Source organism: Eutrigla gurnardus, assembly GCF_963514095.1.
Source record: "Eutrigla gurnardus genome assembly, chromosome: 3".
Taxonomy (NCBI): domain Eukaryota; kingdom Metazoa; phylum Chordata; class Actinopteri; order Perciformes; family Triglidae; genus Eutrigla; species Eutrigla gurnardus.
The window spans coordinates 29,682,752-29,703,009 of NC_139917.1; the positions used below are offsets into that span (position 1 = coordinate 29,682,752).

At 45.0% G+C, this 20,258-nt stretch overlaps 1 protein-coding gene across 1 annotated transcript; it reads right to left on the bottom strand.

Annotated features, from left to right (window-relative positions):
• Positions 1 to 760: 760 nt before the first annotated feature.
• mark1 (MAP/microtubule affinity-regulating kinase 1) lies at positions 761 to 20,152 on the bottom strand. Its single transcript, XM_084003256.1, has 18 exons — positions 19,662 to 20,152; positions 13,185 to 13,388; positions 11,764 to 11,817; positions 11,597 to 11,645; positions 11,139 to 11,204; positions 10,493 to 10,563; positions 8,136 to 8,192; positions 7,337 to 7,471; positions 6,807 to 6,908; positions 5,970 to 6,089; positions 5,620 to 5,719; positions 5,341 to 5,453; positions 4,771 to 4,912; positions 4,547 to 4,680; positions 4,170 to 4,255; positions 3,933 to 4,082; positions 3,585 to 3,851; positions 761 to 2,625 (listed from the first exon to the last, which is right to left on the bottom strand). Exons 1-18 carry the CDS (start codon positions 19,710 to 19,712, stop codon positions 2,283 to 2,285), a joined length of 2,244 nt encoding a protein of 747 aa, XP_083859382.1. The 5' UTR covers positions 19,713 to 20,152; the 3' UTR covers positions 761 to 2,282.
• Between the last annotated feature and the right edge of the window lie 106 nt (positions 20,153 to 20,258).

Sequence of the window (20,258 nt, forward strand, 5' to 3'; positions counted from 1 at the left end):
GCAGCTGTGATCACAAAAGGACTCTGGGAAAATGTGTTTTTTGTTTGTGTTGGTTTTTATTGAAAATGTTTCATCTATCACGGCTACACTGGACTTCTGCTACGTTTCCTGTTCACGACGAGGCGGACGCAGCCGGTCCACGCGGTGCGGGCTACTACCTGGAAGCTGAGGCCGAGGCTATGTTCAAGTAAGAGGCTCAGATTTACAGTCTTCCTCACGTGACTTGAAGGCATCGTCATAGTCACACCTCCCCCCCTCTCTTTTTTTTAAGTGCTACAACATACAGTCCAGAGTGTTCTCCGGGTTCCAGCAGTGACGGAGAACCATTGCACACGGGGAACCCTCAGGTTAGTGGGAACGTCCAAAATATACAGAAGAACTTAAAACCCCACAGACTTCACTTCCTCCGGGTGAGACTGGAATCAAAGGGAAGGACAAAGTGGTGCATTCAGGGGTCGTTCAGGGGGTTGGAATTATCAATTAAAGGATAAGTCTGGTGATTTTCTACACATCTCTTCTCACCACCAAGAAAATATTGAATGTATCTACTGACAAGTATTGTTCATCAAAGCCTCATGTATCTTGAATACTACAGCAACAAACGTGTATTAATCCGCTGCTGGAAATAGTCCCCTGCTAGCACTCAACAGTAAAGTCATGAAATAGGAATAGTCATATTTTAAATGGTGGAAAAACAAAAACAAACAAAAGAAAAAACAATGAAGTCGACAGTGTGGACCAAATAAAAAAAACAGATGAATCAAATACCGCACCTGCACACATCCACATGTGCAGGTCTCGTTTAATGCAGCAATAATAATAATAATAATAAAATAATAACACATTCCGTTCCGTCAGTTGTAAATGTGTTAAATAAAAAATAACATTTAAAAAAAAAAAAAAGGATGAACGGAGCTTTTTTACGGTTTAAACCGCTGACATCATTTACCGAGAGCTCCGAGTAATTATTGCAATAGTGTTAGCATCAGCCAGCAAAGGAGGTCAGAGGTCACAGGCACACAACCAACACTGATTGTCCGTCACGTCGACTGTAAACTGTGCAACTCAACCGGGCAACGTATTGCTAAAACGTCACTGTGGAAATAGAAGGTTAGCCTAGCGTTAGCACTACCTTTGCTGCGTACAGACAGGTGTAATAATGGCCCAGTTCCATTTAGGTGGTAACCAGAATTAATGATATTATATTTATATAATTACACGTGTTTTACCCTACAATGACAGGTCAAAATGGCCCCTGTTAAAAAAAAAGAAGACCCTATTGGAACTGGAACAGGGAATTTAACTGTATGTTTGCACCGTGGTTCAATACCGATGGACGATTAAAAAATAAAAATAATAATAAAAAATAACAATTATATATACCTACCTAAATATATAAATAAATATATTTATTTAGGTAGGTATATATAATTATTATTATGTTTTTATTTTATTTTTAAAAAAGAAGAAAATTCTGTATGTATGTTGTGCTGTATAATGTACTCCAATTTCAATTTCAATAAAACTTTGAATAAAACAGGAAAGAAGTAAAGATGAATATATAACAGCTGATTCATAACTTGCCATATCAGTTTAAGTTATTTACGTTTTGTACATGAAGAGCAACTAAAAAAACACGTTCCTTAAATTGCCGATCTTCGTTAACGTGATGGCTAGCGGATCTACCGTCGCTCCCGGAGAGTTGCACAGGCCGATGTTTTTCACCGACTGTTAACCTGCACTCCAGACGCCAGATCACCGTTAGCAATCAGGCTAATGCTAATAATAACACGTTAACACGCATGACTCCAAAACTCCGGATCGCATAGTTTGGTTCTTCACGTTTTTTCGGATTTCAGCTACTTTTCTGGATTCAACTTGATGTTTTGTTTTTGTTTTTGGGGGGGAGGGGGGGGGATTCTGAAGTGCATGTAACCGACTGCGATAAACCAACAAAGTCAGGTTGTGACGGATGGGAAGCGTCCTCATTCTGCCCCCTGGTGGTCGTTTCTGGATCTCGTCACTGACAGGCGGGAAACAACCATCAGCTTTTAATATTTGGTTTCACTGGCAAACATTTAGTGATAACATTAAATAGTAAGTGTGTCGAGTATAATCATTTTTTTTCTCTCTCTCCGAGTCGTACAGCAGTTAACGAGGTGCTGAACACAAGATGGCCGCCTTCACTTGGTTCCGGGGCGTCATCGTGCGAGGACAAAAAAAAAAACCCCAACAGGGAGGCAGAGAGTTCCTCTCCTTCAATTAAATAACTGGGAGTTCTTTCACAGCCTGAGCTCGTTGGCCACTTTGGAGGCGATGTTCTTGAAGGCGATGGACGTGCCGGAGATGCGCTTGAAGCGCACGCCGTTGAGCGAGAGGCGGGGCAGCTTGCACACCTCCATCTCCCATTGGACCAGGCTGTCCTGCCGGGCGTCGCCGTGCATGCAGAACAGCGAGTAGCGCTCGCGCTGCTCGTAGTCACAGTTGTTGGCGTCCAGGACCCGGCGGATCTCCTTCATCATGTCGCCCGGCTCCATGGAGGACGTGGTCTTCATGCTCCAGGTGAAGCGCAGGGCGCGAGGCTTGGAGTCCCGCCCCTCCTCTTTGGGCTCCCCTGATAGGCTCCTAGAGGACGGACACCAAGAGACCCCAAGAGACCCCCGCTGTTAACAGGAAGCTCTTTCTATTCAGACTTACTGACTAGTAATAATAGCAGTAATTATATTCAGACTGTTGATTGTATTGTTTTTGTTATGTGTGTGTATATATTCTTTTTCCATTTGTACTATTCTCCATGTTGTTTTATTATCTCTTTACACTGTCACTTAGAGGACTGTATCTGTTTTGTTGATTTGTGCAGAAAAACACAATAAATACAATTCATAAAAATAAAAAAAATCATCCAAATCAGATTTCCTGACTTATCTTAACTTAAATTACACAAAAACATATTTTTTTGTTTCTCTCCATGCAGAGTGTTTCGGTTTAAATCGGTCCACGACCGACAAACAGAAGAAATAGAAATAACTTCATGGTGAGACTCACTCACCGTCATCGTTTTGAGGCAGAATATCCTCAAATGTTGACAAATAAAACCAAAAACTCTCTCATGGATAACAAACATTCAAAAATGTTTTAGTCCAAACCATTAATTCTACAAATAAACTTTAATAATGTATCTCGTCTTTTGAGGGTTTTCTTATGTACTTGTTTTTAATGCTTCCTTTCATTTAACCTTTTGTCGGGAATATATTTTATACATATTTGATGTATTATTGATTTTGTACTCTGTACTCTACTTTTTTAAATTAGTTTTCATTATATATTCATTCTTTTGTTAAAAGGTTCTTGAAATGTTTCTCCTCCTCTGAGTGGAATTTGATGCTCGATGGTTCAACATTTCCCTTAAAAGGTTTATTACGAGCAAAAGAAAAAGAGCAAAAAAAGATTTCATAATTTATTGTTAGGATTTTTATCATTCTGATTATGATTTAAATTATTATAAGTTCAACACAGAAAAACTGTCATCAGATTGAGATTTGTGGTGTGTTCATGTGGAGTCCGGCGTCCCGGCTCTTACTGACCTGCGTACAAACTTGGACGTGATCTTCCCGATGAGGGAGGCGGAGGTGCCTCGGCGGGGCGCGGCCAGCGACGCGGCGGCGTGCGTCGACAGGCTGGGCGAGGCCGGCGGCCCGTTGTAGGTGGCGGACCGGCGGTCTCGGAGCTGAGCGCCGTGGAAGGTGGAGCGGCTGGAGGAGCCGCGGGGGAAGCGGGTCCGGTCCGGCGTGGCGCTGCTGCTGCTGGTGATGCTGAAGGCCGAAGGCGATGACGGAGGCTGCTGGGGGGAACTGATGAGAGGATAGACGTTACCATAGCGACAAACGTTACCGCGGTTACGTTGACATGGACCGACGGGTACTCGGCCTCACCTCTGATACTCTGCGTTGTCGTCGATGGGGGGCAGGCAGGACTTCATGGGGTGTCCCGACGCCGACATGGACTTGACGTGGCGGGGGCGTGCAGAGGAGACGGTTGCCCCCGGCGATGGGGAGGGGGATGCTGCAGGTACCTCAGGTAGACTGATTCAGAGACAGTTTGGTTACTGATTTAGAGAATAACAGCATGTGATGTAAAAAAAAAAAAAAAACTCCCAGAATTCCTCTCACCTGCTGTCCTTCCCGTTGGGAACGGCAATCAAGTGGCGCTCAGTGCTCGTCCTCTCGTGAACATACGTGTTCCTCCGAGTGATGCTCTGCAACACACACACAGTCAGCACTAGGATAAAGTGCTGCCCCCTAGAGGTCATTACATTCCAAAAAACATCCTGATGATCTTTTACCAGTTATATTATTATCATTCTCACCGAAAAAAACAAGCAAAAAAAAGGTTTTCCTGAGGGTGGCGCTAAAGTAAAGGTCATAAAGATCTGAACAGTTCATCCTCTGAGGAGCAGGGATGAGATCAGGACACTTTTCATTATAATCCAGTTCTGTATCAGGCCCTGGTTTAGACTTGGTTTTGGCCAGGATCTGATTCCTCTCACCCCTGAGGCGGTGGCTGACCTCCTGCGGTCCGGCGCTCCCGTGGGCGATGCCGACTCTTCCTTCCTGTCGCTCTCCACACTGTTGGCGTGACCACGCTTGGTGTAGGAGACAGGTGGAGGGATAGAGGGCGCCACTGGACCGAGAGCAGACACAGACCTGGGGTTAATACTCGAGGGTTACTGGAGCTTTCGACCAACGAAGTCACGTCTGGACAGAAACTCACCGTGGTCGCTGAATCGCCGCTGCTTCTGATTGGCCGTTACATTGCGAGAGTGGGCGGGGGACTGGCTGGAGCCGTTGAGGTCGCTGCTGGGTCGCGACCTTTGAACCAGGTTGCTGCTGGACAAAGTCTCGCTGGCTTCACACTGGTGGAGAGAGCCACAAACTTCTGGGTAATGGGTGGATTTTTTTGCCCCTTGATGGAGCTAGGCTAACAGTTTCCCTCTGCTTCCAGTCTTTGTGCTAAGCTAGGCTAACGGTTTCCCTCTGCTTCCAGTCTTTGTGCTAAGCTAGGCTTACAGTTTCCCTCTGCTTCCAGTTTTTGTGCTGAGCTAGGCTAACGGTTTCCCTCTGCTTCCAGTCTTTGTGCTAAGCTAGGCTTACAGTTTCCCTCTGCTTCCAGTCTTTGTGCTAAGCTAGGCTTACGGTTTCCCTCTGCTTCCAGTCTTTGTGCTGAGCTAGGCTAACGGTTTCCCTCTGCTTCCAGCCTTTGTGCTGAGCTAGGCTAACGGAGATTACTCTGACATCTAAACAGTGCGGTTCTTGAGGAATCAGGAAAATTTCAGTTTCAAACCTCGGCAGGTTTCCTCCCCAGGAGCAGGTAAACCGCGGTCACCTCGTTGTACTTCTGACCCTCCAGCGCCTTCTTCACTTCTTCCTGGGGGAAGCCCATTGTTCCCATCAGCTCTGGTGGGACAGGAAACACACTTATTTAGCTTTGGTACGGTTGTTTACCATATTTGTTTTTAAGCGTTTTAGCATGCTAACGTTAGCCAATTAAACACAAAGTTTCCAGACGTGTATCCAGATGAACCAAATGAATCATGGGAATGTATCGTTGTGTGCGACTGACCGATGCGTTTGAGGTCGTTGAAGTCTTGTTCCGGTTCGCTGTACGTCTTCAGCTCTTTCTCGTCGTAGCCGACGTTCATCCATCGATCCTTCATGATTTGCTGAGAAATAAACAGACACCAGAGATCGTGGTTGTGAGATTTCCATGCAATCAGACTTCTTTTTGCAATAAGAGAAGTCGCCCCCTGATGGCCAGCAGAGAGAATGCAAGTTTAAGGCACTTCAGCATTTGGCTTCACGTTTCAGAACCGGAAGTTTGCCGCCTGGCTGAGATAGACACAACAATTTTTGGGGTGACGTTTTAGTTTTAAATGCAGGTTGCTGGTTCTACTTCCCCGACGCTGGTCTCACCTGCAGGCTGCCTCGTTTCCCCGGGTTGAGCACCAGCAGCTTTTTCAGCAGGTTCTCACAGTCGGTCGACATGTAGAAGGGGATCCGGTACTTTCCTCTGAGAACACGCTCCCTCAGCTCCTACACACACACACACACACACACACACACACACACACACACACACACACACACACACACACACACACACACACACACACACACACACACACACACACACACACACACACACACACACACACACACACACACACACACACACACACACACACACACACACACACACACACACACACACACACACACACACGCACACACACACACAGCTCATTAATTAAGAAGAGCCGCAGCGATCAATGTGAATAATGGATCAAATGAACCTTTCGATCATCGATTTATCCATTAAAGTCTTCTCGAATGTAAAAGCTCGACAGTGAGCTGAACATCTGAGGGGTTTTGGATTTGACATCCGGCTCCAGGAAAACGTGACGGGTATTTTTAACCGACGTGAAATGGGCTAAAATGATGAACTGAGAAAATAATCTGCAGAGATTAACCGCTTATGAAAAATGATCATTAGTTTGCAGCCTCGTGCGTCGACGTTTCTGGAGTTATGAACATCACCGGGGCATCGAAGGGGTCCAGCTGCAGACCTCCTCCTCCCTCTTCCCATTGGCTCACAGACCTCAGGGACTCTTTCAACTCCGGGTGCTCACTTGAAGCACAATGAACTTCCCACATGAAAACTGGAGGACGTTTTTTTTTTTTAAAGGGGCACAAAAGACACCCACTGATAATTGCATTATTTAAAAAGTGTTTCTGTTATTTTGTCCACACCTTGAGGTTCTGTCCGTCGAAGGGCAGCGATCCGCTGACCAGCGTGTACAGGATGACTCCCAGACTCCAGACGTCCACCTCCGGCCCGTCGTACTTCTTCCCCTGCAGAGTCACAGAACCGCATTACCCAGCAGCCCCACCGACTCACAGCACACCTTTCTTATCACGATGTGATTGAAAGATTATGAAGCTAAATTTCCCATCTGAATCAATAAAATTTCATCTTATTTTATCATCAATATGTCAACAATTAATCTCACAATCAAAGTTCTGTCTCCAATTTTTACATTTTATTTGTATATTTTTTCAAGGAAAATGAATGAAACAATAAAATAAAGCAGCTCTACTCTATTGTAAGGAGTTTACAGCAGAACCCTGGTCACTAAAACAGTGAGTTTTTCATCCTCTTAGAATATGTTTCTATGCTTTATTGGAACCAGAGATGAACACAAAAATACTATAAATGTGATGGCGTGGGAGACAGACAGGCGTTGGTCATGCAGGTGAAGTGGGCGGAGCCGAGCGCTCACCTGGAAGAGTTCGGGAGCGGCGTAAGGAGGAGATCCACAGAACGTGTCCAGCTTGCTGCCCAGCGTGAACTCGTTGCTGAAGCCAAAGTCTGCGATCTTAATGTTCATGTCGGCGTCCAGCAGAAGGTTCTCCGCCTGAGAGACACAGACGGGTTCAGACAGACTTCAGGGTCAGACGTCATCAGCTTCACGACTTATAAGCAGCAGCAAAAATCACAGCAGCTGCACTAAAAGTCTCACTGAAATCATGACAATGTCAATACATGAATTGCAGCAGCATAAAGACAGAGTCGGTACAGTATGAATAGAAAATGTTTTTAGAAAGTATATTTACAGTAAAGTCCAAATTTGAAGCATATAAATTAAGAATAGCAATACAAATAGAAAGTACAATGGAGCAATTCCCCTCGTAGTACACACAGTACACAGTACACAGAACACAGAACACAGTACTCACGACCAGTGTTGGACTTAAAAAACTACTGCAGTACTTTATTATTAGCAGCAAAATCAACAAGTAAAGTACATATAATGATGCGATCGCCATCTAGTAACAGAATAACATATAATGTAGATATGTAATGTAAATTGTAATTTAATACAACAGGACAAGATAACATAGTAGAGGAAATACAATATCATATTTTATAGAATAAATATAATAAATAAAAATAGAATAGGATAAAATAAAATATTCCCTACATCAACTTTCTCTTTTCACACGGTCTCTTTACTTCCATGTATCACTCTTATCCATGTATTTACCTTTTAACACGTGTGTGTGTGTGTGTGGTTGTACCTTCAGGTCTCGGTGTACGATCCTCTTCTGGTGACAGTATTCCACTGCAGACACAATCTGACACAAACACAGTGAAAGGAGAAGAATTATAAAGTGATGTTTCTCCTATCACAGACATGTAGAGACAGACAGGTAACCAGTCTATCACAGGGCTGACATGTAGAGACAGACAGGTAACCAGTCTATCACAGGGAGTCATGTAGAGACAGACAGGTAACCAGTCTATCACGGGGCTGACATGTAGAGACAGACAGGTAACCAGTCTATCACAGGGCTGACATGTAGAGACAGACAGGTATCAGTCTATCACAGGGAGTCATGTAGAGACAGACAGATAACCAGTCTATCACAGGGCTGACATGTAGAGACAGACAGGTAACCAGTCTATCACAGGGAGACATGTAGAGACAGACAGGTATCAGTCTATCACAGGGAGTCATGTAGAGACAGACAGATAACCAGTCTATCACAGGGCTGACATGTAGAGACAGACAGGTAACCAGTCTATCACAGGGCTGACATGTAGAGACAGACGGGTAACCAGTCTATCACAGGGAGACATGTAGAGACAGACAGGTAACCAGTCTATCACAGGGAGACATGTAGAGACAGACAGGTAACCAGTCTATCACAGGGCTGACATGTAGAGACAGACGGGTAACCAGTCTATCACAGGGAGACATGTAGAGACAGACAGGTAACCAGTCTATCACAGGGCTGACATGTAGAGACAGACAGGTAACCAGTCTATCACAGGGCTGACATGTAGAGACAGACGGGTAACCAGTCTATCACAGGGAGACATGTAGAGACAGACAGGTAACCAGTCTATCACAGGGAGACATGTAGAGACAGACAGGTAACCAGTCTATCACAGGGCTGACATGTAGAGACAGACAGGTAACCAGTCTATCACAGGGCTGACATGTAGAGACAGACAGGTAACCAGTCTATCACAGGGCGACATGTAGAGACAGACAGGTAACCAGTCTATCACAGGGCTGACATGTAGAGACAGACAGGTAACCAGTCTATCACAGGGCTGACATGTAGAGACAGACAGGTAACCAGTCTATCACAGGGAGACATGTAGAGACAGACAGGTAACCAGTCTATCACAGGGCTGACATGTAGAGACAGACAGGTAACCAGTCTATCACAGGGAGACATGTAGAGACAGACAGGTAACCAGTCTATCACAGGGCTGACATGTAGAGACAGACAGGTAACCAGTCTATCACAGGGCTGACATGTAGAGACAGACAGGTAACCAGTCTATCACAGGGAGACATGTAGAGACAGACAGGTAACCAGTCTATCACAGGGCCGACATGTAGAGACAGACAGGTAACCAGTCTATCACAGGGAGACATGTAGAGACAGACAGGTAACCAGTCTATCACAGGGCTGACATGTAAAGACAGACAGGTAACCAGTCTATCACAGGGAGACATGTAAAGACAGACAGGTAACCAGTCTATCACAGGGAGACATGTAGAGACAGACAGGTAACCAGTCTATCACAGGGCTGACATGTAGAGACAGACAGGTAACCAGTCTATCACAGGGCTGACATGTAGAGACAGACAGGTAACCAGTCTATCACAGGGAGACATGTAGAGACAGACAGGTAACCAGTCTATCACAGGGCTGACATGTAGAGACAGACAGGTAACCAGTCTATCACAGGGCTGACATGTAGAGACAGACAGGTAACCAGTCTATCACAGGGCTGACATGTAGAGACAGACAGGTAACCAGTCTATCACAGGGAGACATGTAGAGACAGACAGGTAACCAGTCTATCACAGGGCTGACATGTAGAGACAGACAGGTAACCAGTCTATCACAGGACTGACATGTAAAGACAGACAGGTAACCAGTCTATCACAGGGCCAACATGTAGAGACAGACAGGTAACCAGTCTATCACAGGGCTGACATGTAGAGACAGACAGGTAACTAGTCTATCACAGGGCTGACATGTAGAGACAGACAGGTAACCCCCCCCAGTAAAACACAATATGTTGCGTTCCCCACAGGTCTATACTGCCCTATAAAGGCAAAAGGCAGTAATTGCATTTTGGTTGAAAATGAGTTATTGTCATTTTTGGGATATTAAAGACTTCCTTTATCACGTGGATAAATATCTATACTCAATTTGACTGCTTTTTTTTAAAAAAAAAATAGAGGGTTGTGTTCACCGTAACTCCCAAAACCATACAAGCAACCATGGCAGAAAGCCGTGACTGCAGTCACCCTTCTTTGGCTTTGATCTTCGTTCGGTTGCCGTCCGGTTGCCGTACTCTGCCTTTGTTAGGCCGTATACATGTATGTGTCAGTGGTAAATGATCTCACCTGGCGAAATTTGGCTCTGGCCTCCTTCTCCTTCATTCGTCCGTGTGCAACCAGGTAGTCAAAGACTTCCCCTGTAACACAGACAGGCAGACAGACAGGCAGGCAGGCAGACAGGTAAGCAGACAGGTAAGCAGACATGTTGGATAAAACAAAACCTCTGGGTGACTTTACGAGCAAAAACATTACTTGGAGACCATTCTTTGTTTCTTCATCGCTGCTCATGTTAATCGTCTGCTGACCACAGACTGTATTTAGGAAGGGGGCGGAGTCATTGTGATGTCAGCACTTGTTTTGTGGACGACTGTTTTGGGTTTTTGAGGCTTAGGGCCGTCGCCATCATGGAATTTGGGTGGTCACCATTTTGGATTTTTGCAACCAGTGAAAGGAAGTGACCATATTTGGACTGTGGAGGAGCGAAGGGTGGATCTGATGAACACAAGCAGCAGAGCAGCAACCTTACTGGATCTGGATCCATGTGGATTCTGGATCCATGTGATTCTAGTGTGAGGCTGTTCACAAAGTTAGCTTCATAACTCCAGGTCAACTTTACAGCTAAGTGTTAAAGTCATCTTAGTAGCTAAATGATGCCGCTTCAATCGACAGACAGGTGGACAGACAGGTGGACAGACAGGTGAGCTGGTCTTACCTCCGCTGGCGTACTCCATCACCAGATACAGGGTCTTCTCCGTCTCAATCACCTCAAACAGCTTCACTGAAAAACAAGAGCATTAACATATTACTACTGCCAAACACTGAGATGAGGAGGAGGAGGAAGAGCAGGAGGAAGAGGAGGAGGAGGAAGAGCAGGAGGAGAAGAGCAGGAGGAGAAGAGCAGGAGGAAGAGGAGGAGGACCAGGAGGAAGAGCAGGAGGAGAAGAGCAGGAGGAGGAAGAGCATTGGGAGGAGTAAGAGCAGCAGGAGGAAGAAGAGGAGGATGAGGAAGAGGAGGAGGACCAGGAAGAAGAGCAGGAGGAGGACCATGAGGAGGAAGAGCAGGAGGAAGAAGAGGAGGAGGAAGAGCAGGAGGAGGAAGAACATTAGGAGGAGTAAGAGCAGCAGGAGGAAGAGGAGGAGGATGAGGAAGAGGAGGAGGTGTAGACTCACCGATGTTTGGGTGGTTGAGGATCTTCATCACACTGACTTCCCTGAAGAGCTAAAGAGATGATGAGAGTCAGTGAAGCCGACGACAGACAGACAGACAGACAGACAGACAGACAGACAGACAGACAGGACTGGATGGGAAAAGGTCAGGGTCAAAGGTCAGAGCTTACCTTCTGCAAACTGGTGGGGTTCAGCTGAGTTTTGTCGATGATCTTGATGGCGACCTGCAGAAAAAACACCCAAACTATTAACTGATAAAAAAAAAATCTATTTTCTATCTATCGATTTAACTCGATGCTGCATCAAGAAGGGAATCCTGGTTTCCTACATTTCCTTTTTGTACATATTTTTTTATTTTATGTTTTGCTGCGTTCCAGTGAGACTTCATCGTAACATCAGTTAATAAATCATATAAAAAATAAAAAATACATGCAGCACTTTCCTAAAAAGATTAAAGTGCTTTTAAGGCACCACGTGCCGCCTTTATCTCATTTATTGGGATACATCTACATATAATTTAATATCCATGTTACATTGCTTTCTTCTATAGATTTTTACATGAAGCTCTTTGTTGTGCGAACACATACAAAAGACGTTAAACGATATTTGACGTGACTGAAAGGAAAATAAGAATTTGAAAATGTAATTAAAATAATGGAGAAAAATGCAGAGAAACAAAATCAAATCTGCAGAGCAAAAGTGTTTTACAGGGAAAAAACCCCCAGAGTCAGCGGGATAAAGGCTCAAGAGTTTTACTCAGGCTCGGGTCCAAGAAAAATGCTTGAGAGATCATCAATGAGATTAAAATGGACCGCAGGCTGCAGGAAACCAGCTAACGCTTCTTCTCTCCGACCAACCACAGCCGACGTCTCCAGAGAGAAGCGGAGCAGCCGATTGGTCGGCTCAGACATGGAAAAGGAATCTTAAAATAAGTGGGAAAATGTCACACAATCTCACACACACACACACACACACACACACACACACACACACACACACACACACACACACACACACACACACACACACACACACACACACACACACACACACACACACACACACACACACACACACACACACACACACACAGTCTGTTTGATCTCCTGACCAATCGCCTCTGAGCTGCTGACGACTGCAGCATCAATAATTCATCCTGACGCGTTACGTTTGAGTCTGAAAGTCATGTGATCTACCTACAATATGTGAGAATAAAAGCTGCTGGAAAAAAAACACGTATGATGCACCTTGATTTCATCACCGTGATTATAACGCCAGATTAAAGGTTTGAGAGTGAGGAGAAAAGACACTTCATGATGGACAGATATTATTTTTGGCTTATTAATTTACAGATCAGTGATCAATAGGATACAGACCGGGCCTTTCAAAGTCTGACACTGTGACCCCCCCCAAATTAGCAAAGTGTCTCCATGAAAAGTATGCCGAATTAGCAATCATCAGCTGCTGTTTGAAGTGTAACCGTGGACGTGCATCCCCCTATCCCTGGATCACTTTTATACTGGAGAGAACTTTAAAACACCCCCCTATCATTTTACGTTGGATTAGTCTAAACTCTGCGTCATGTGCTCACCTCTCGGCCCGTCAGCGTGTGTTTGGCCAGTTTGACTTTGGCGAAATTGCCCTTGCCGATGGTCTTCAGCAGGCGGTAGTTGCCGACGTGCGGCTGTTCGTCCGCTATGGAGGTCACAGCGCCGCGACATGGTGGCAGGCTGTGGCGGCTCGACGATTTGGTGGGCGGGGCCGGCGGCTCGGGGAGGCCGCCTGAAGTCTTTACCTGAAAGAGAAACAAACGCAGGTTCTTTGTAAACATTTAGATTTAGGTCCACACTCCAGAGAGTGAGGGTCCTGTGCAGTTTACGGCGTGCCACAGGGAAGCATACTCAGACCTTTACCGTTTCCTACACAGCTGATAAAGTGGAAAATCCGTATGTATGCAGATGATATGGCTCTTTACTACTCAGTGACTCAACGACATCAGCAAACCTTGACAAAGACAAACTAACAAAAACTATAACAAATTGACCATCAAATAAAAAAAAACATTTATCAGCAAGAAACGTCGACGTGACCCTGAAGGGAATTTAGCTCTACTAGACAGCCTAAGGTCACTAACATAAAAGGAAAATAGGAGACATTTATTATGTGCGTTTCCAATGATTGGAAAAGTTGCCAACTTATTCCAGGGGTTTTTCAGGACGCGTAGGGAACACTTTGCTGAACTCGCGCCTCCAGTGGAGGCTACATCATCATAAAATGAATCGCTGGTTGGGCTGCAACGAGCAGAGCAAAGATATCTGTAAACAGGAAAGTATTCATCACCGTGAGCCGTTCCCTTCTCCTCACTCACTTAGATTACTGTGGAACAAATGCCAACACTGCTCTGGTGTAACTAAACACAGCAAGACCAGGTTCAATGAGCGACCAACAGAGCTGGCGTCTCATTGCGGACCACCTCGGTCTGGAAGACCACGTAAAAAAGACCGCCAAGCGTCTGGTATTGATGGAACAATCTAATTCTACGGGCGCCGAAATGCAAAATTAAATCTGGACACCACAACATATACAACTATGAATCCATACAGACAGAAGATGAGGTCTGAGACTTTCAGACAAGCTGAGATCTGAAGATAAGATCAGCTAAAAATGCAGTTGTGGAGCGAACCAATGGATGTGTGTAGCGACGCAAGGTGGAGCTGCGATGTATTAAAACCACTGGGAAAGTTAAAGAACATGACGGACTGTCTTTAAAATGACTTAATGTGGTGTGAAAATAACATTTCCTGACATGTTGTCTTCAACTGGTCTGAAGCTCATGAAGCATTCAGACACGTTGCAGATACAGAAAGTTGGATCTGCCGAGACCAGGAGGCAACTGCCGGATCTGAGAAAGGAAGCCAATGTAGGAGTGACTCCTCTCATTACATGGAGGTTTATGAGTTGGGGTTCCCCCGAGACCTAAGAGAACAAATTGAGTTGGTACGATCTAATCAATAGGAATACTTATGACATGTCGAAAGCTGCATGTTGATTTTATCTTCTGGGAGTTAGGTTAGGTTAGCTTAGCATAAAGACTACCTACCAGCACCTCTAAAGCTCCCTGATTAACATGTTATACCTCATTTGCTTAATCTGTAAAATGCAGTAACTGATTTAACAGGCGCTGGACTATCGCCGTGGTTTCAGTCCAGGACAACAACAACAACAACGGGGTGAACTGTATCGTCTGCTGCTGGCCGGCGGCTGTCGGAGGAACTGGAGCTGATGGAAACCAGTCTGACGACGTCTGAACCAGCTGGAGGACACGAACACCTCTCCTGTTACACCACGACACCATCACACGCGTCCGCTGCCCGACACTCGACACCCGCTGAAGGACGCCGTGTCAGAGTCACTCGACTGATTCGGTTTTGGGGGAGTGAAACGCTAACGGACAGATCTGGTGTTAAAGAGCCACACTGTCCAGAAATATTTGGTTGGAGAAGTTTGGCGATGGGTGAGTTGGTGAAATACTGTTGCTGGGAAGTACATGTTAAGCAACTGTATAAGTATGTACAAATCTGAAGTACTTGTATTTGACTACAGTAGTTCCGTTTTATTTATTATCATTCAAATGTCTTTATCGGAGGAGGATAACCCCTTGAGATGCAGCATCTAGTTTTCAAGGGGGGTCCTCAAAAACCCAAATAGAAACCAACATCTCTGGACAAGTAAAATACACAAACAATAAAGAACACAATGACAAAACAGTTTTCTACCACAAGGTTATTTTCAAACATAAATATTGTACTTCTTTACTTTTCCTCCCTTTCCTGTCAAGTTAAAAACATGCAGTGTTGCTTTTTAATATTTGTTATGACTGAATGAAATTCTCCTCCATTTAAGCTGAGTTTACCATTTAAAAAGCATCTGCGGATCGGTTGGAAAATGCATCGTCACAAAGATGAAAACAGGGCTGTTGTTTCGAGGTCATGGAATAAAAAAAGGCTTTTCAGATATATGTGGATCTCACAGGATAGCAGCACCACGAGCATATGAAGATCTTATAGAATGTGATGCATTGTTGTAGATTAAACTGCCCAACAGCAAAGGCGTTATCTAGGAGACATCTACAGCCGTTTAATGCAACGTACACATTAAAGTCAACCCTTTAGCCCTTTTTAGATCATCAAAAATGACAAAAATATACAAATACAAATATTTCTTCGTATTACTTCTCAAAAATCCAACATCTTTTTCTTCCTGGAAAACAAAATATGACACATGCTTACATCAGCGAGTAACTAGGCAGCAACCTCCGGTTCTGACAAGTGAAGCCAATGCGGAAGTGCCTTAAACCTGCATTCTCTCTGCTGGCCATCAGGGGGCGACTCCTCTGAAGAAGCCTATGAGAAAATGATCCGACTTCTCACTTGATATTTTATCTCAGCATTGATGTCCATTTAGTAAATGAAGGTCCCATTAAGAGTAAAGGAGATGATAAATCAGGGGATGCTTTAGGGGGCGGGGCTACCTTGTGATTGACAGGTGCAGGTACCGATGCAGTTAGCTACTAAGATGACTTTAACACTTAGCTGTAAAGTTGACCTTGAATTATGAAGCTAACTTTGTTAACGGCTTCACACCAGAATCCACATGGATCCAGATCCAGTAAGGTTGTCCACCGTCACTCCTCCACATTCCAAATATGGTCACTTCCTGTCACTGATTGCCAAAACTCCAAGAGAAGGCCACGGCCAAACTTATGAACTGGAGGCTTCAAAATGGTAGTCCACGGACCAACGGGTGACATCACGATGACTGTATCCACTTCTTATTAACAGTCTATGATACCGACCACTTTCAACCAATAACATCATGACATCAATCAATCGTAAGCCAATCGTCACGGAAACTCTTCAAATGCTGTTTCAGCTCGGCTTTAATGCAGCAGTAATATTAATCCAGAAATAAAGTTTATTTTATATAAGACTGTTTATATTTGAGTATTTTATCAGTGCAGCATTAGTACTTTTACTGAACTAGGAGACCTAAAGAGTCTCCATCACTGCTGATTTGATCACAGATATTTTGTTTCCTCCCGTCTGTTTTCTCCAACTAACTTCTGCCTAGATGTGACAACTTCCTCCCGGTGGGCAGCGGAGCAGCAGTTTAAAACAGGAACTCCTTTTTTTTTATTATTATTTATGCGTCAGTTTACAGATTAAGAGAAGCCGGAGAGGTCTGCCTTTCATTCCTTGTGTCGTCTGTTACCGGCTGTAAGCCTGTAATCGGTTAAAATGTCATTTTATTATTTACTTAGTAGTTATTAGAAGGGAAGAGATTGACGTGGAAGAGCTGAAGGGAAACCAGGACCTCCATAAGAATCAATAGAATTATTAAAAATCCAGACAATGTTTTCCATCTGAACCCCGGATGAAACGGCAGATTCATTTACTTTGATTAAAAAGATGAAACTTTAAAATTAACCTAAAATCTAATAAAAAATCATTCATGTTTAGGGGCGAGTAAAGGTCGCCTTCCATGAGGGCGGAAGGGCAACATTTTCCAGGTCAATGAGGAGAGAGGACGCGAAGGAGCACAAGTTAGCACATCAGCACCCCCCAGCCCCCCCTCTCCCCAGCATGGAGGTCAAAGGTCAGAGTTCAGGGTCTGGCTGTGACTCTTCAGCAGGGTGGAGGTGGATTTCAGTCCCTGTGTGGCTTCACTTCTCACCACCGTGAGGATGGGGGTGGGGGGTTCCCACTCCCACTCGGGGAATCCCATAGTAAGCCAATCCGTTGCCATGGTGACAGAGAGAAAGACTCCAGCAGCTGATTTCACAGCGATTCATCACTGGGGAGAAAGCCTTGTGTGCAGGGAGAGATGAGCTTCATGCTCTCGTCGTGATGGACACGGTGACCGGGGTCAAAGGTCACGCCACCAAAGAAGTGGAAGGGCGGCGGGGTGGTTTTTATCGTCTTGGGTGTCTGTGACTGTAAACCTCTTGTGTCACACATTTCAACAGTGACTTCCAGAGAAGAGTAAAAGACGTCCCTGCGCCGCTCCCCGATATCACATCCTGCAGTGTATTCTGGGAACGATCAATAGCAAACAGACAGCAGGAGCCAGAGACGTAGCGGAGAGTCTGACAGGAGTGAAGGGTAACAGATCAGAGGAAGCAAAGACGTGGACCGGGCGGGACGTTATTCACTTATTCCCGGGAACAATAGAAAGTAAAGAAACTCTATTTTTGTAGCGCTGAAACGCTGCAACAGTGAAATTATTACAGTAAAATTAGGAGATTTGATTTGATGATTCATTGTTTCAATCAATTTTTCAAGCACATATACAAACAAAAATCTTCTAAATTGTGATTTGCCGGTTTTCTCCAAGATGTCAGCATTGATTTTAGGAAAACTCGGATTAAATAATGAGCAGATTGACGAAGAAAGAAAGCGATCTATAAATAAATAAATAAATGTTAAAAAAAAGTCCTTCCTGTGATCGCAAACAAACCCATCTAGATCAACGCACAGGTTCCATGGAGACTTCACAGAGAGACGATGAGGACGTGCATGAGGAGCCTGAGAACAGCTCACTGCTAGCATTCCTGCATTAGCATGACAATGAGGAGGCTGCGTTTACCCAGAATTCCTTCAAGGTCCGTCGGCCTCCACGGACCCCGTTCACACGGGGCATCAAAAACATCACGCTGTCTCCACCGGGTTTGACGGATGACACGAGAGAAAACACCACAAAACAAAGTCTGCAAGATAACATACTTCTGTGCATGACATCACAGCTCAACAGGTGATTTCCTGCGTCTCCAAATATAAGATAAAAAGTCCTTTAATAGATAATCAATATCAAAAAGCTATTTTATTGATAAATATTTATTTTTCCACAGACGTGAAAACCACTTGTCATCTTGACGTCACTGGTTGGTGGACTACGGTCACCTTGGATTTTTTCTGCAACCGGTGAAAGGAAGTGACCATATTTGGACTGTGGGAGGAGCGACGGGTGGATCTGACGGATACAAAGCAGCAGAGCGGCACCCTTACTGGATCTGGATCCATGTGGATTCTGGTGTGAAGCTGCTAACACAGTTAGCTTCTATGATTCAAGGTCAACTTTACAGCTAAGTAAGCTAAGTCATCTTAGTAGCTAGCTAGCATTGGTACTGTCAATCAGCAGGTAAGCCCCGCCCCCTAAAGCATCCCCTGCTTTCTGGTCTGCTGGACTCTAAATGGACCATAATGTACTAAATGAACATCATGCTGGATTGAAGAAGACTTGAAACTAGAGATTGAGACCATAAACTCATGTTTACAATGTTTACTGAGATAATACATCAAGAGAGAAGTAGGACCATTTTCTCATAGGCTTCTATACAACCAGAGAGGAGTCGCCCCCTGGTGGCCAGCAGAGAGAAGTAGGACCATTTTCTCATAGACTTCTATACAACCAGAGAGGAGTCGCCCCCTGGTGGCCAGCAGAGAGAAGTAGGACCATTTTCTCATAGACGTCTATACAACCAGAGAGGAGTCGCCCCCTGGTGGCCAGCAAAGAGAATGCAGGTTTAAGGCACCTCAGGGTCGGCTTCAGACTCAGAAATGGAGGTCACAGTTGGGGCGGCTCCAACAAATCTGTGGCTAAACTGTCAGAGCACGATGTTGTCACGGTTCTGTCCCTTTTCCTTTTAAACTCAATATCTTACTGTAAGTACTCTTTAAGATAAAACCAGCCACGTGATTTGAAGCCACAGTTTCCCTTTGGTGTTTTAATTTAACATCTCCCTCCTCCAGTTACTACTCAGACATTTAACAGCAGTAACAGTGAAGTTGGATATTAAACAGTGTGAGGTTGTCACTAACCACCGCCGAGGTCCCTCTGAGCAAGGCACCGTGGATCAATCACGACTACCAGACCGTGTGTCCCTCTCTGTTTAAACGTCAGCCTCCATTAATTAATAAGCCGTAATAATAGCACGGTATTCGTCAAACACTATGCATGATGGTATTATTATTAAAACTCCATCAATAATCGATAATCAGCCAAGTCTTACCTGCTCGGACTCTCTCTCGCTCACCGGAGTCAGAGGCATCCTGCCGGACATCTTCCCGCTTCCCCTCCGCTGCTTTCGGCTGTCTTCAGTCCGGAAGAAGCATCCCCTCCGCCGGCTGCTCTACAGCATCTCTCCCCGGGAACGAGGCCACCTCAGCGGGGCTCAGCTGGGAGGCTCCGCCGGCCGGAGGGAGAGAGAGGCCGGGGCGGCGGCTACAGGAAGGCCCGCTGTTCGAGTCGGTGCGGGAGAGAGAGCCGCATGGAGACAAAGAGAGGAGGAGGAGGAGGTGGAGGAAGAGGAAGAGGAAGAACAAGGAGACGAGGAAGAAGAAGAATCGAGGAGTGTAAAAGTTTAAAAAAAAAAATCCTTCCTCCCAGCTTCCAGCGGTTTGTCACACAGCAGCACTGCGGAGCTAAAAAAAACACACACGTAAAACTATGACGTCAGAGCTCCTCCTACCCGTCATCCTCATCTTCACCATCGTCACCCTAAAAAAATATATATATATATCCCGGCATCCTCAGCTGCTTCCTACTGAAACCCACTCCCATGGGGGATATCTTTGACATGGAAGTCTCTTATTTTGAAACTTTTAAT